The sequence below is a fragment of the Bactrocera neohumeralis genome, unplaced genomic scaffold (assembly GCF_024586455.1).
Source record: "Bactrocera neohumeralis isolate Rockhampton unplaced genomic scaffold, APGP_CSIRO_Bneo_wtdbg2-racon-allhic-juicebox.fasta_v2 cluster09, whole genome shotgun sequence".
Classification (NCBI taxonomy): Eukaryota; Metazoa; Arthropoda; class Insecta; order Diptera; family Tephritidae; genus Bactrocera; species Bactrocera neohumeralis.
In genome coordinates, this window is record NW_026089622.1 from 30883752 (window position 1) to 30899562 (window position 15811).

Genomic DNA, 15811 nt, shown 5'->3' on the forward strand with positions numbered 1-15811 from the left:
CTATTTCAGGCGCTTTAGAGTTTTTGATTTTTTTCGCAATAGGCAATAGTTCGTCTTCTGTGACTAATAGGGGTAGCTCCGTTGCTTCGTTTCTTTTAATGTAGGAAATGGATGCATGTGCATGCATGCATGGAGGATGGAGTCATGTTTAGAAGTTCACGCAATTGAGGAAAGTTCTCTGATCGCCATTCACTTGGGAGTGGCCAGAAACGATTCTTTTACACATGGCTCAAGCAGCTCACTACTTTCGGTCTTTGACCAAGGATCCTCTGGGTAGCCTAAGAACATCCGTTCGAAGGCGAGCTAATGTGAGAAGGCGAAACATCCCCTACATAAGGTTGTGCGCTGGGTTTGGGACCCGCCACGTAAAAAACACCCTCAATGAAAGGATGCAACAAGCATCGGATGAGAGACCCCCCTTTTGATGACGACCATGGCAAACGAAATATGGACTACGATTTGAGGGCATGCACCTGGAATGTCTGGACCCTTAATGGGGAAAGTGCCCTGCCCATCTGGTTGATGTCCTCGCGAAAATAAAGGCTGACATCACCGCCGACCAAGAAATGCGATGGACGGGACAAGGACAGAGACGAATAGGTCCTTGTGACATTTACTACAGTGGCCATATAAAGGAGCGCAAGTTTGGTGTTGGATTTGTGGTGGGAGAGAGACTCCGTGGCCGAGTACTATCTTTCACTCCGGTGAATGAACGTCTAGCCACAATCCGCATCAAAGCGAGGTTCTTCAACATATCGCTGATTTTCGTCCACGCCCCGATGGAAGAGAAGGACGAGGTGACCAAAGATGCCTTCTATGAGCGCTTTGAGCGCGCTTATGAGAGCTGCCCCCGCCACGATGTCAAAATCGTGCTAGGCGACTTTAACGCCAAGGTGGGCAAAGAAGGTATTTTTGGCACTACGGTCGGTAAATTCAGCCTCCACGACGAAACTTCCCCAAATGGGTTGAGGCTGATTGACTTCGCCGGGGCCCAAAATATGGTTATCTGTAGTACTAGATTCCAGCATAAAAAGATTCATCAAGCTACCTGGCTGTCTCCGGATCGAAAAACTACCAACCAGATCGATCATGTTGTGATAGACGGAAGACACGTCTCCAGCGTTTTAGATGTGCGTGCGCTCCGAGGTCCTAACATCGACTCGGACCACTATCTTGTTGCGGCCAAGATTCGCACCCGCCTCTGTGCAGCAAAAAGCGCACGCCAACAAACACAATGAAGGTTCGACGTCGAGAAGCTGCAATCACAACAGACAGCCGAACGATTTTCTACTCGGCTTGCACTCCTGCTCTCTGAGAGCACTCGTCAACAACTCGGTATAAGGGAACTGTGGGACGGCATTTCAAATTCCTTACGTACAGCTGCAACCGTAGCCACTGGTTTTCGGAAAGTGCAAAAGAACAGCTGGTACGACGAAGAGTGCCGTGTCGCAGCGGAGAGAAAACAGGCTGCCTACCTCGCAACGTTACGATCGACCACAACCCGGGATGAGATAGATACCGAGAGTTGAAAAGGGAAGCAAGACGCATTTGTAGACAGAAAAAGAAAGAGCCTGAAATGCGTGAGTACGAAGAGCTTGATGAGCTGGCCGACAGGGGTAATGCTCGAAAATTCTACGAAAAAATGCGGCGGCTTACAGAAGGTTTCAAGACCGGAGCATACTCTTGTAGAACCCCCAAAGGTGATCTAGTGACCGATGTCCAGAGCATACTTAAATTATGGAGGGAACACTTCTCCAGCCTGCTGAATGGCAGTGAACGCACAACACCAGGAGAAGGAGAACCCGATTCCCCAATCGATGACGATGGAGCAGACGTTCCATTACCCGACCACGAAGAAGTTCGAATAGCAATTGCCCGCCTCAAGAACAACAAAGCGGCAGGGGCCGACGGATTGCCGGCCGAGCTATTCAAACACGGCGGCGAAGAACTGATAAGGAGCATGCATCAGCTTCTTTGTAAAATATGGTCGGACGAAAGCATGCCCAACGATTGGAATTTAAGTGTGCTAAGCCCAATCCATAAAAAAGGAGACCCCACAATCTGCGCCAACTACCGTGGGATTAACCTCCTCAACAGCGCATATAAGGATCTATCGAACGTATTGTGTGAAAGATTAAAGCCCACCGTCAACAAACTGATTGGACCTTATCAGTGTATCTTCAGACCTGGAAAATCAAAAACCGACCAGATATTCACCATGCGCCAAATCTTGGAAAAGACCCGTGAAAGATAAATCGACACACACCACCTCTTCGTCGATTTCAAAGCTGTTTTCGACAGCACGAAAAGGAGCTGCCTTTATGCCGCGATGTCTGAATTTGGTATCCCCGCAAAACTAATACGGCTGTGTAAACTGACGTTGAGTAACACCAAAAGCTCCGTCAGGATCGGGAAGGACCTCTCCGAGCCGTTCGATACCAAACGAGGTTTCAGACAAAGCGACTCCTTATCGTGCGACTTCTTCAACCTGCTTCTGGAGAAAATAGTTCGAGTTGCAGAACTAAATAGAGAAGGTACCATCTTCTATAAGAGTGTACAGCTGCTGGCGTATGCCGATGATATTGATATCATCGGCCTCAACACCCGCGCCGTTAGTTCTGCTTTCTCCAGGCTGGACAAGGAAGCACAGAAAATGGGTCTGGCAGTGAACGAGGGCAAAACGAAATATCTCCTGTCATCAAACAAAGAGTCGTCGCACTCGCGACTTGGCTCTCACGTGACTGCTGACAGTCATAACTTTGAAGTTGTAGATAATTTCGTCTATTTAGGAACCAGTATTAAAACCACCAACAATGTCAGCCTGGAAATCCAACGAAGAATTGCTCTTGCCAACAGGTGCTACTTCGGACTGAGTAGGCAATTGAAAAGTAAAGTCCTCTCTCGACGAACAAAAGGTAACTCTATAAGTCGCTCATAATTCCCGTCCTGCTGTATGGTGCAGAGGCTTGGGCGATGACAACAACCGATGAGTCGACGTTACGAGTTTTCGAGAGAAAAATTCTACGAAAGATTTATGGTCCTTTGCGCATTAGCCACGGCGAATATCGCATTCGATGGAACGATGAGCTGTACGAGATATACGACGACATTGACATAGTTCAGCGAATTAAAAGTCAGCGGCTACGCTGGCTAGGTAATGTTGTCCGAATGGACGGAAACACTCCAGCTCTGAAAGTATTCGACGCAGTACCCGACGGGGGAAGCAGAGGAAGAGGAAGACCTCCACTCCGTTGGAAGGACCAAGTGGAGAAGGACCTGACTTTGCTTGGAATATCCAATTGGTGCCACGTAGCGAAAAGAAGAAACGACTGGCGCGCTGTTGTTAACTCGGCTATAATCGCGTAAACGGTGTCTACGCCAATTAAGATGAAGAATGGATGCATGTGTAGGGAATAACGCTTCGACAACATTTTTCATAAATGATGCGTTCTTAGGTTGCTGCGACTTATTTTTGAATTTCGACATACAAATTTTGTATGCCGATCCCCAAGGGTCTATGTTCGCTTCCTCACATAGCTTTTCGAACCAGGATATCTTACTACGGATAATGGCTGGCTTCAGGAGCTTTTTTTGTCGAACGTTCGACGAGTCACTCGCGGACGATGCGTCGATCGTTGAGAATATGAAACAGGAAAAAAAAGGGAGTGTATTAGCAAATGAAACCACAAAGTTTGTATTTAATATACCAAATTAAAATATTGGTTCTTTATTAAATTGTGATTACCAACAAAATTACTTACGGTTTGTGCTTGTGGTGATGCTGGTTGTGATGGCCGGTGGACGACGTCTTGATTGCTTCGATCGCTAGGAAAAAGTGAAAGTGCGCGACTCCCAGGCTCGCTTGCTACGCGGGAGTTTTCAACGAAACCATTGCCAGTTGAGTGAAAGTTATTAACCGTTGAGTGAAAACTCTTAACGGCTAACTGGCAATGGTTTGTTATATACTCACTAGGGGTGGTAAAAAGAAATTAGGCGCTGGCCTAAACATACCGGCCCCCTTGCGGTGAGCAACAAAAAAAAAAAAAATTACGTGTCCATCGACCACCACAACGAGGTACAAATTTATGGCACAATATGAGTACAGCTAAATAGAAAATAGTTTAAGTTCATTTGTTATTATAATTATACTTTTTCTTTAAATAACAATCCAAAAAACAATACTTATTTTAAATAGGAATGCAAAAGAAAACAATAGAATAAGTTAAAAAAGAAAATACTAAAATGACTTAATTTAGTACCGGGCCGTACCCGAAAGCACCCAGCCGGCGCATGCGTCTATCAGAGCCCTGACCAGATGTAGACGTCCCCTTGCCTCAATCTTTACCACCGCCGTTGGTAAAATGGCTTCGTTGGCAGAAGGAAGGAGTCGACCTGTTGGGTCATAATGCCCGGTGAATCTGGAGAGACCTGGTCTCCAGTCTGGCCGAGTTGTGCTCTTGGCGGCGGCGCAGACGGCGTTTGGGCGCGCGACGTTCAGGTTGCAGCAAGGGGCGGAAAGTCCTGGTTTTCGTGTCCCCTCGCTGTGATGGGCGGAAAGGCCGTGTTTCCGCTCCGGTTTCATGGTTCTCCCGGTTCTGGTTGGAGAGGTAGTGGTTCCAGGGTCTGATGCTTCGATGGAGAGAGCATCATCGGAACTTATTTGTTCGCTCCATGATTGATTTTGAGGCACTGCGGGGCGGCGACGGGTATTTTCCCCGATGTGGAGCATGGTGTGGTGCTTTTCGTTGCAGCGCCGGCACCGTGCGTCGCTGGGGCAATTCGCTGACTTGTGGTTGACCGCAAGGCAATTTATACAATATTTGCCTATGAGTGCTTCCCGTAGGCGCTCCTCCGGTGTCTTGGCCCGGAAGGACGAGCAGAGCCGCAATGGATGTTTTCCCTTGCACAGCGTGCAAGAAAGCGGGTACCGGTTTGGGTGTAGGGCTGCCGTCTTCTTTAAGGCACTGTAGCGCGTCATCTTCCTAAAATTACTTTGTTGAAGATTTTGTTGTTTGTTTTTGAATATCATCTAAAACTGATTGGGTGGCGAGAAAAAGTGCATAAGTTATATTATATATATATTGATAGTGTGGAGGCGGCCTTATGTGGTTTGAACTGCCTTACATTACCATAGTGTGTAGGCGGCCTTATGTGGTGTGAACTGCCTTACCTTACCATAGTGTTGCAAATAATAATTAAATAAAAAACATTTTTGCTTTTAGCATCAAATTTATGTTAACGTTATTGTTTTATTTGTCGTATGTTTTCGACAAAGTGGCCTGCCACCAAAGAAAATGTTAAATACAATTTGGCTTAATAATTATTTTCAATTCTTTCATGTCAATAAAGTACCTCTTGCTCAGTACGTTCAAGGGCAATGCATACATGTACTGCTGTAGAAGGAGACTTTCGGTTTGCAATTGCGTTATTTGCTAGCAAAACATATTTTTCAAATATGGTATTTGCAATAAAAAATTGAATCTAAAATTCATAAGCATGATTTATGCCTCATGGTTTGGAAAAGAAGTTTTAGATTCATTCTTGTAAAATTTTTAAGGCGAATTAAAAAACTAACGGCATGGCATCACCTTATGTCATGAATGAAATTTTTTAAGGCGAATTAAAAACTGACGGCATGGCATCACATGTCATGAATGACATTTTTAATTATTGGTTAAGTGCGCACACGTGCGCAGATTAACCCCGGCAGCAGAAAAAGGTAAGTGAGTAAAAATAATTGAATTTACATATTTATTTGAATATTTTCTTTCAGACTTCCTGGCAGGATCGCACGAATCAAGAAGGAAGTATCTGGAGGCCCCGGCGAGAAAACATTGATGTGTTGTCCCCTGTTTGCTGGCAGCAGAAAAGGTAAGTAAGTGAAGATAATGAAATTTGCAGATTTATTAAAATATTCTCCTTTATTTTTCAGAAGTTTTGGGAAAGCTGTCATGTATTTATGTAAGCATCCACAGGAGACAAAGCCAAATCGCGAACGTGCTGGCCGTCTATGATCAGAATGGGCACGACCAATTTTCAATTTGAGTTGCGATGTTAAGGCAATGTTAAAGGAAGTACGACAAGAGCGCGATTTAGCACAAATGCCACGTCAGCAGAAATCGCCAGAACCGCAGCCAACAACATCCTCGAACACGAAGAAGGGTTTAAACTCTGCCTTTGCAAATTCTGAAGAACAGCCACTACGTCCAGGCGATCCTGGTTGCGTGGACCGTGCACGTGTACCCCTAATGTCAAATAAGGGCTACGTCGTATGACCGAAATCAACTGTCGAAGGAGAAATTTTCTCGTCTACGAAGCGTGAACCAAATCGTTTCGAAAATAATATAAAAAAGTTTTTGGACGCTAAACGAAGGAAATGCTGAAGGTAAGCCCTTTCGTAATACAATGAAATGTATCTGTGTAATGTTGCTAAGTTGTAATGTAACTCGTCGTATGTAATACTTAAGGTCACTAACTAATGTACTCTATTATTAACGTAAATAAATTTCCATGTTTAATGTAAGTTATTCTATTCTACCATAAAATGAAAAATGTATTCCGATTTGTTCTGTGTTGTTTGACATGCATAATAAAAATGTTATTGTAATACTACAAGTAACACATACGCTGCGTAGAACTATGTACTTCCATTATTGAGAAAAAATCTTAAATTTTCTTCAAAAATCGCGGAAATTTAAGCATATACTTATTTGAAAGTAAATTGCGATGTAAAGTAGATGTATTTCTCAATGCTGAAATTCTCGTTACATGGTAGTTAAGAGACTATGTTTAATTACAATATAGTAATTACAAACCGGAAAAAAAGTAACGAAACGAAAAACCAAAATTAAGTTATTTAAAGTAAAATAGAGTCGTATGAATCGTTCATTCTATCAATTAAAAGATTTAGCAATAATATTATTAAAATAAAAAAAATACGTGCAAGGGAATGCAGACGATATATTTAAATTACAATTAAAGGCAATAAAAAAAGTAGTAAAACTTTAAAATTTTTTTCCTCAAAATAAAATCTGTTTATTTTAATAAATACATGCACAATTAATTAGAATAACGTAAATTTTTTAAAAAATGCCAACTTCGACTAGTGGTCTGCCAAGATTTTCTGTCAGGTGGAATTTGCAATATTTATATGGTAGTAAGTGTATCGGAAAGCTGGCTTTCGATGTGGCTAGGAACTTTGTGTTGAGTAGGGTGTGCATCCACGTTTTTCTCCTCGTAGGGTGGTAGTAAGACCAATTTGGCAAGCGGTCTTGTAACTTGGCCTTTTTCAGTGATAATGTCAACTACTCGCACTCGGGTATCAGCACCTGGGTGTATATTGACAATCCTACCCAATCTCCACTCGTTCGGTGACAAATTGTCTTCCTTGATGACGACAAGGTCACCTGTCTTTAAATTTGTTTTGGAATGTTTCCACTTAATGCGCTTCTGCATTTCATTCAGGTATTCGGTTTTCCACCTTTTGCAGAAGGATTGATGTAAGGCCTTAAGTTTTTGCCATCTATTTACGATAGAGGCACTGCTTTCATTTATATCCGGTTCTGGTGGGGCCATCAGATGTCCGCCGACCAAAAAATGTCCTGGAGTAAGTGGCTCCAAATCAGTAGGTTCGTTTGAGGCTGGGCTTAATGGTCGCGAATTAAGGCAAGACTCAATTCGGCATAAGAGTGTGTTGAACTCTTCAAGAGTATATTTTTAGACGCAATCTTGCGGAAATGACTCTTAAAGCTTTTCACACCTGCTTCCCAAAGTCCGCCCATATGAGGAGCTGCAGCAGGTAAAATGCCATGTAAGAAATACTTTGAATAGCATTATTGCGAGCATGGCTATGAAGGCTTTAAGTTCGACCTTAGGGATCTTGATGCTCCAACAAAGTTTGTACCATTGTCCGAATAAATATTCTTAGGGCAACCTCTTTTAGAAACGAATCTAGAGAGAGCTGTTAAAAATGACTGTGCTGATAAATCGGTAGTGGCCTGTTGTTGTTGTTGTTGTTTTAACGAGGATTCAATCCCCGTTGGGATGGTAAATATCATTTGAGTTGTCGTCGAGGTCATCTAACGGTAGAAGTGAAACGTTGTTTCGACGGGGTCAGACCAAAATTTAGATGGGTAGGGTTTGTCATGCAAAGAGGTGGTCATGTCATGCGGAACTCGATGCAACATACATCGAGTATGTCAAATAAATAAAATCCAGAACGAAGTTGCGCAAGGGTCACACGCTTTTCGCGACAGCTGGAGCTCTTCGTCTGCGATGGGTGGTGGTTTAACTCAAACGCCATTCACGGGAAGGGATCGGTGAAGGTGTTGATGGCTCCACTGTGAATGGCATCAGTACCTGTTGGTTGTCAAGTCTCGGCGTTGTACGACGTCGTCGACGTAATCCAGGAATGACCTTTGATGCTCCTAAGGCGGTTCTTTATTTTTCAAGCAGATGGCTGCAGGGGTGATTTCTGCATCAGCAGGAACTGCTGGAGAGGAGTTCGTTATGCTTTAACCGGGAGCACGCGTCTCACTATGGAGGTGTTCAAAGACAATCAAAAACATCCTAGTGTGGTCCGGAGATAAGGTTGAAGTTTTCTGCGTGCCACTGCATCCAGGCGACCATTGGGCGCTGTATGAGGACCGGCCGGCCGATTGTTGTATGTTGAACAACGTTTCTTTGTCTTTTCCCGCAATTAAAAATGACTCTGAGGATCGTTGCGGTCCGATAATCGCGGTCGAATGTAATAATTACACCTAAAATGTAAAATTATTGACAGTTTTTGAAAATTTAAGCTCAAGTCAAAAAAAAATGGTCGCTTGATATGAAGTGTATACTTATTTCGTGCAGTGAGGAAACGAAAAGATTAAAATGTTTACCTTCGAACACATGCCATCAATATTGCCCGACGCCAATTCGTGTTAATTATGGAAACTTCGGTGGTTGTGGGAGTTTCGAGATGTAGAAATTAAACAGTATTCCCATATGTTTCCTCGAAATAGTACATGAATGTGTGTCCAAACCCTGGAAGTTGTTTCACCTGCAGTAAACATTGTGTGTTGAATGAAATACAGGTCACAACAAAGTTAAGTTCTTTCTTTCCATTGAGAAAACTATTGTTTATGAAACTATATACATACATATTTCCAATTTTATATATATATTACGTAGAAGAGTAAAACTAAGTTTACTTAATTTTTAGCGCGTTGGACGCAGAACAAAATTGAATTTGGTAAGAGTGTTAAAATTTTCTTCGAGCCTAAATGTTTAGCATTAGCATGTTGATTCCATCAAAAATGGATTTGGAATTTTAAATTTTTTGAAATGATACAATTTCAGGTGAAAGCGCGCAATTCGTTTGATTTTGGTTTCCATTGTTTAAGGACTACGAATAAACAACCAAAAAAAAAAACTTAAAACAAAAAATTTTTTCTCAAATTAAAATCTGTTTATTTTTATACATATGTACGTGCACAATTAATCAGATCGTAGTAAGTGTGTCGGAAAGCTAGGCTTCCGATGTGGCTGGGGAACGGTTGTGTTGAGTAGGGTGTGCATCCTCGTTTTCCTCCTCGTAGGGTGGTAGTAAGACCAATTTGGCAAGCGGTCTTGTAACTTGGCCTTTTTCAGTAATAATGTCAACTACTCGCACTCGGGTATCAGCACCTGGGTGTATATTGACAATCCTACCCAATCTCCACTCGTTCGGTGACAAATTGTCTTCTTTGATGACGACAAGGTCACCTGTCTTTAAATTTGTTTTGGAATGTTTCCACTTAATACGCTTCTGCATTTCATTCAGGTATTCGGTTTTCCACCTTTTGCAGAAGGATTGATGTAAGGCCTTAAGTTTTTGCCATCTATTTACGATAGAGGCACTGCTTTCATTTATATCCGGTTCTGGTGGGGCCATCAGATGTCCGCCGACCAAAAAATGTCCTGGAGTAAGTGGCTCCAAATCAGTAGGTTCGTTTGAGGCTGGGCTTAATGGTCGCGAATTAAGGCAAGACTCAATTCGGCATAAGAGTGTGTTGAACTCTTCAAGAGTATATTTTTGCCCAGACGCAATCTTGCGGAAATGACTCTTAAAGCTTTTCACACCTGCTTCCCAAAGTCCGCCCATATGAGGAGCTGCAGCAGGTATGAAATGCCATGTAAGAGCTTGGTGGCTATACTTTGAGATAGCATTGTTGCGAGCATCGGCTATGAAGGCTTTAAGTTCGGACCTTAGGGATCTTGATGCTCCAACGAAGTTTGTACCATTGTCCGAATAAATATTCTTAGGGCAACCTCTTCTCGAAACGAATCTAGAGAGAGCTGCTAAAAATGACTGTGTTGATAAATCGGTAGTGGCCTCCAGGTGGATGGCCCTTGTTGTAAAACAGACAAACAGACAGACATACCCTTTGGATACACGGCATCCTCTTCCACGGTAGCTTTTTATTTCGAACGGACCCGCGAAATCTACCCCCGTATTTGTAAAAGCGCGTGAAAATGTGGATCGTTCGGACGGAAGTGCACCCATAAGTTGCGTCTGAGCGCGTTTTTTGAAGATCGTGCACGTCTTGCAGTTATGGATGATGGATCGGATCAAGTTTTTCACCCTTGGAATCCAATACTGTGCCCGCGTTAGCCGTAACATCAGCTGATTTTCTCCATGCAAAGAGACTTGATGAATAAAATGGATTATTAGACGAGACAATACGCAGTTGTATGGAAGGATGATTGGATGGCGCTCATTGTATGACAAGTCGAGAGACGCACCGAGACGGCCACCAGTTCTCAACACTTCATCTTTATCGAGGAATGGATTAAGAGAGAGGATTTCACTTTTTGCATCGATGGGCTTACCGGATTTCAGACAACCATACTCTTGACCATATTTCTGCTTCTGCGTATTTATTATCAAACGTTTTGTCGTTGCTTTAATTTCTTCGGATGAAATTAAGCAAGACTTTTGTTGAAAAGAAGCCTTTGTGTTTGGATGAGTTCTTTGAGAGAATCTCATAACGTATGATAACACTCTCAAAGCTCTCGGCAAACTCGAAAAACGGTCAAGGATGTCGTTAGAATCCCCCTGTATTGTTGTACAAGCATGTACACGTACCTGTTTTTCCTCTATTGTCGTCTCGTAGTCATTTTGTCGTAATGGCCATTTGGATTGATCTTCTTGCAGCCAAGAAGGTCCCTGCCACCACAAGGTGTTTTCCACCAAATCCTGTGCCATAAGTCCCCGACTGGCTAAGTCTGCAGGGTTAGATCCTGAATCGACATGATTCCAATTTGCGTTGCCAACCTTTTCTATAATCTTTGTCACTCGATGGGATACAAACGTTGACCATGAACATGGTGGCTTGCGAATCCATGCGAGAACGATGGTCGAATCCGTCCATAGTTTAAGTTTAAGATGAGTCAGCTCCAGGTTGTTGACGACAGATTCAACTGTTTCGGCCAGTAATACGGCGCCGCACAGTTCCAGACGCGGTAAAGAGATAGTTTTGACAGGCGCTACTCTGGTTTTTGCCAATAGTAGGCTGACGAAAACTTCGTTGCTTGTCCTTACGCGCAGGTAGACCGTTGCTGCGTATGCTTTCTCTGATGCATCGCAGAAACCATGAATGGACACATCGTCCGTCGGCGAGAAGTGGACCCATCGTGGAATTTTAATGTTGTTTATATACCTGTGGTTATCCATGAATGTGTGCCAACGATCCAATGTGGTAGGAGATACAAACTCGTCCCATTGTGTTCCTTCCAACCAAATATGTTGCATTATCATTTTGGCTGTGACGATAATCGGTGCTAGCCATCCTAATGGGTCAAACAGTTTGGCGATATCTGAGAGAATAGCTCTCTTTGTATATGATTCTGGGCTGAGTATTGGTTTTGTTTTAAAATAAAGGAAGTCCGTATGTGCATTCCATCTTATCCCAAGAGCCTTGACATCACTTGTGTCTTCGAAGTCTAAAAACTCTTTGTTTAGCAAGTGATCTTTTGGAAGGCCTTGTAAAATTCTTCCACAGTTGGCTGTCCATTTTCTTAATGGGAAACCTGCCGACTCCAATGCTGTTTTTATCTCATTTCTAGCTTTGATTGCAGCCTCTATAGAGTGTCCACCTGCTAAGACATCATCAACATACATGCACTTCCTGAGTATGTTTGAGGCTACTGGTAGTGAGCTTTCAACGTCGTCAGCTAATTGGAGTAACGTCCTTATTGCCAGATAAGGAGCGCAGTTGATTCCGAACGTTACCGTCTTCAATTCAAAAAGATTTGTTTGTTCGGTCGGATGGTTGCGGAAAACGATTCGCTGGTACTTCGTTTGATCAGCTTTCAATAGGATTTGGCGATACATTTTCTCAATATCGCTATTGAAAACATATTTAAATAAACGCCATCGCAGAATTAATATGGTCAAATCTGCCTGAAGAACTGGACCGGGGAGAAGGATGTCATTCAGCGAAGTGCCGTTTGAAGTGGCTTGCGATGCATTGAACACCACACGCACCTTTGTCGATGTGCTCTCTTCCTTTTTTACGGCGTGGTGAGGCAGGTAATAGTTGTTACTAGAGTCGGCCGTTTGATTGGTATGTATCTTTGCCATATGACCCAGCTCAACATATTCGTTTAACACTCTGTTGTATTCTTTTTGCAGGTTCTCGTCTCTGGACAAACGAGCTTCATTGCGATAAAACTGGGAGTACGCAATCTTTAAGGAACTACCTAGACTAATGTTGACCGGATAGTCTTTCCTGAATGGTAGCGATACAACGTATTTCCCGTCTTCATTTCGCTTCGTTGTCTCTTTATAGAGCTCTTCACAGTACCTGTCCTCCTCGCTTAATTTCTTTTCCTTGGAGATCTCTTCCAATTCCCAGAACGAAGCTAACTGCTTTTCCAGCGATATTTCGTTATAATAAGAGACGCAAGTGTTGGTTGGCTTAATTGTATTAGCACGCCCTGTGACTATCCAACCGAACACTGTCTCTTGCGCAAGAAGTGATCCCAGCACGTTCTTGCGTATGCCATCCAGCATAATCTGGGGATAGACGTCACCACCGAGTATGACGTCCACGGGTTCATTGACGAAGAACCTCTTATCCGCCAACGTGAGATCTGGGAAAGCCTGCCGGGTTAGTGCGCTAATATGGCAAGTCGGCAAGTTTCCCGTTAATTTCGGCAGAACCATCATGTTCGTTGTGATCGATATAAGTGGGTCTATTGGTGACCGCAACTCGACACAACATGATTCCTTCACTTGCGCAGATACGGTGTTGTTGATGCCTGACACCTGGGCATTTATCTTCCGCACTGGCAAGTTGATTCTGCGCTTCAGCCTTTCTGTGATGAAAGAGCACTCTGACCCGGAGTCGATGAGTGCTCTTGCGGCATAAGTAACGCCGCTGTAATTTACATTTATTTGTGCCGTTCCTAACAAGACACCTTTGTCGCTGTTAGCGAAGCACGACTGTACTTGAGTCGTTGGCTTGCCTTTCGACTTGTTGAAGTTGCGTCTCTGCTGCGCTTGCCTGGACGTAGACGGAATCTCGTCCGATGGCGTAGATGAGCCTCTTTGGCTGCTAGGCTGCACTGTCCTCAAATGTAGTAGTGTGTGATGCCTCGCGTGGCACGTGCTGCAGTTGAATGCACTGGTGCATTGCGACACTAAATGCCCAAAGCCGAGGCAATTGATGCAGCGATTGTTGCGCTTAGCGAACTTGATCCTGTCCGCCGGTGCCATGTTAAGAAACATGGGGCAAGATCTTAATTTGTGATCTGCGCTTTTGCACATCAGACATGTTGATTTCTCAACGCTTACTTGGAAGGCGCCGAGTCTGTTCTGATGGCTATTGTTGTTGTATTTGTTCTGTGTGGGTGCACTGACAGGCTTTACAGAATTGGACGATTTCTTGGCACGTTCGATTGCCTCTAAATCACGGTATCTATCCGTGAGGAAGTTGTCCAATTCCTCCCACTTTGACGTTTTTGTTTTGTTCTTTACAGACTGTTCCCACAGGGCTAATGTTGCTTGTGGCAGTCTCTTGGAACATATGCGGATTATGATTGGGTCCCAGTTCCCAATGTCCACTTTATTGGCTGTCAGGCAGGAGATGCAGCTGTTGATCTCCCGCTGTAGCCATTTTATCGAAACCGAGCACTCCTTGTCGATTGACGGTAAGTCGAGCAGTATGTCGACTTGGGTTTCGACGAGAATTCGCTCATTCTCGTACATGTCAGTTAAACCCTTCCATGCCATTGCAAAGCCATCATTTGTAAGAGGGCATTTCGACACAATAACCTTCGCTTCCCCTTGAGTCTTTTTGTTGAGATGGTATAATTTCTCAACAGGTGACAGGCGCTTGCTTTTGATGTATACGGCCGTGAACATATCCCGGAATGTTGGCCATGAAAGGTAGTCTCCTTTGAAAACATCGGTATCGCAAGGCGGAAGGGAGTGGTTATTGTCTACCTCAGCAGACTTTTCTGTGTCTTTGGGGGTTGAGAGGATCTCAGACATATCCTTCATTGCCCCCATGCAACGTATGTAGCATTGACCACCTAGCTTGAATTTTTTTTTAATAAGGGCATAGTCCTTTGCAGACATGTCCCCTTTGCTGTTGAGGTCGTCATGGGCAGCTTTCGCTTTGCACCACATCTCTCTCAGCTCGTCTTGTTGCATCACAAGAGCGTTCTTCGAGATGTCCTTTGATGCAGCACTGAATTCAGACTCGTATTCGACAACGTAGTCCACTAGGCGCGTGAAAGCTTCCATGGTGTTGGTATAAGTGACAAGAAGAATTGAAAATTCAAATTTAAATTTAAAGGAATATAGTAGCACTCAAGACTGAGCAGACTTTGGCCTAAAGAATATGGGAATCGCTTTGAAAATAATTCCCCACTATTGTAAATTTTTATTTGCAGCACACCACTGCCAACCAAACAAGAAAATAGAATAAAGAAAATTTTTTGACTGTTTTAGCCGATATCGCAATATATCTGGCTGGTCAATAATATATGATTTATTGAATATAAGTCAGCAAACGAAAAAAAAAAATTTTAACTAGTAGCCGATATCGGAATATATCTGGCTCGTCAATAATACTTGATTTATTGGATATATTTTAGCAAACAAAATTTTCAACTAGTAGCCGATATCGCAATATATCTGGCTTATTGTACTTTATTTAATATATATGTGAGTTGCAGCACACCACTGCCAACCAAAAACGAGAATATATGTGTAATCGTACGTAAGTATGTATATATATGCAACACTTTATATGGCTCGCCACCCAAGATACGCCAACGAAAATCAGTTTGTGACAAAAAAGTGTTTGAAAGTGAAAAAGTGCAGTGTCTCAGTGAAAAAAAAAAAAAAAAAAAAAAAAAAAATCAGTGCCGTAAGTGATATATGAAAAAATATTACCGCACAAAATCGAAAAATTGAGAAAAATCAAAAATTAGTGCCGTAAGTGATATGTGAAAAAAGGTATTACCGCACAAAATCGAAAAATTGAGAAAAATCAAAAATTAGTGCCGTAAGTGATATGTGAAAAAGGTATTACCGCACAAAATCGAAAATTGAGAAAAATCAAAAAATTAGTGCCGTAAGTGATTTATGAAAAAATGTATGAGAAAAGTATTACCGCACAAAATCCGGTAAACGTAACCGTGCACTTACGGATTATTTTGTTTTTGCAATTATTTCACTAAAACACTAAAAAACACTAGTCACTTTGTCACTTTTCTTATATAAAGATTTATAATTGTCACCAATATTAAAAATGCGATTAAAAAACGACTTTGT

At 42.8% G+C, this 15811-nt stretch overlaps 1 protein-coding gene and 1 long non-coding RNA gene across 3 annotated transcripts; one reads left to right on the forward strand and one right to left on the reverse strand.

Annotated features, from left to right (window-relative positions):
- Nucleotides 1-5626: 5626 nt before the first annotated feature.
- Nucleotides 5627-6637, forward strand: LOC126764257 (uncharacterized). Of its 2 annotated transcripts, none has more exons than XR_007667833.1 (3): nt 5627-5719; nt 5774-5871; nt 5933-6637. It is a non-coding gene; the product is annotated as an uncharacterized LOC126764257 (long non-coding RNA). The 2 variants fall into 2 exon arrangements; XR_007667832.1 differs by having other exon boundaries at nt 5649-5723.
- Nucleotides 6638-9511: 2874 nt separating this feature from the next.
- LOC126764703 (uncharacterized) lies at nt 9512-14776 on the reverse strand. Its single transcript, XM_050482354.1, has 3 exons — nt 11111-14776; nt 10768-10957; nt 9512-10134 (listed from the first exon to the last, which is right to left on the reverse strand). Exons 1-3 carry the CDS (start codon nt 14774-14776, stop codon nt 9512-9514), a joined length of 4479 nt encoding a protein of 1492 aa, XP_050338311.1.
- Nucleotides 14777-15811: the final 1035 nt, after the last annotated feature.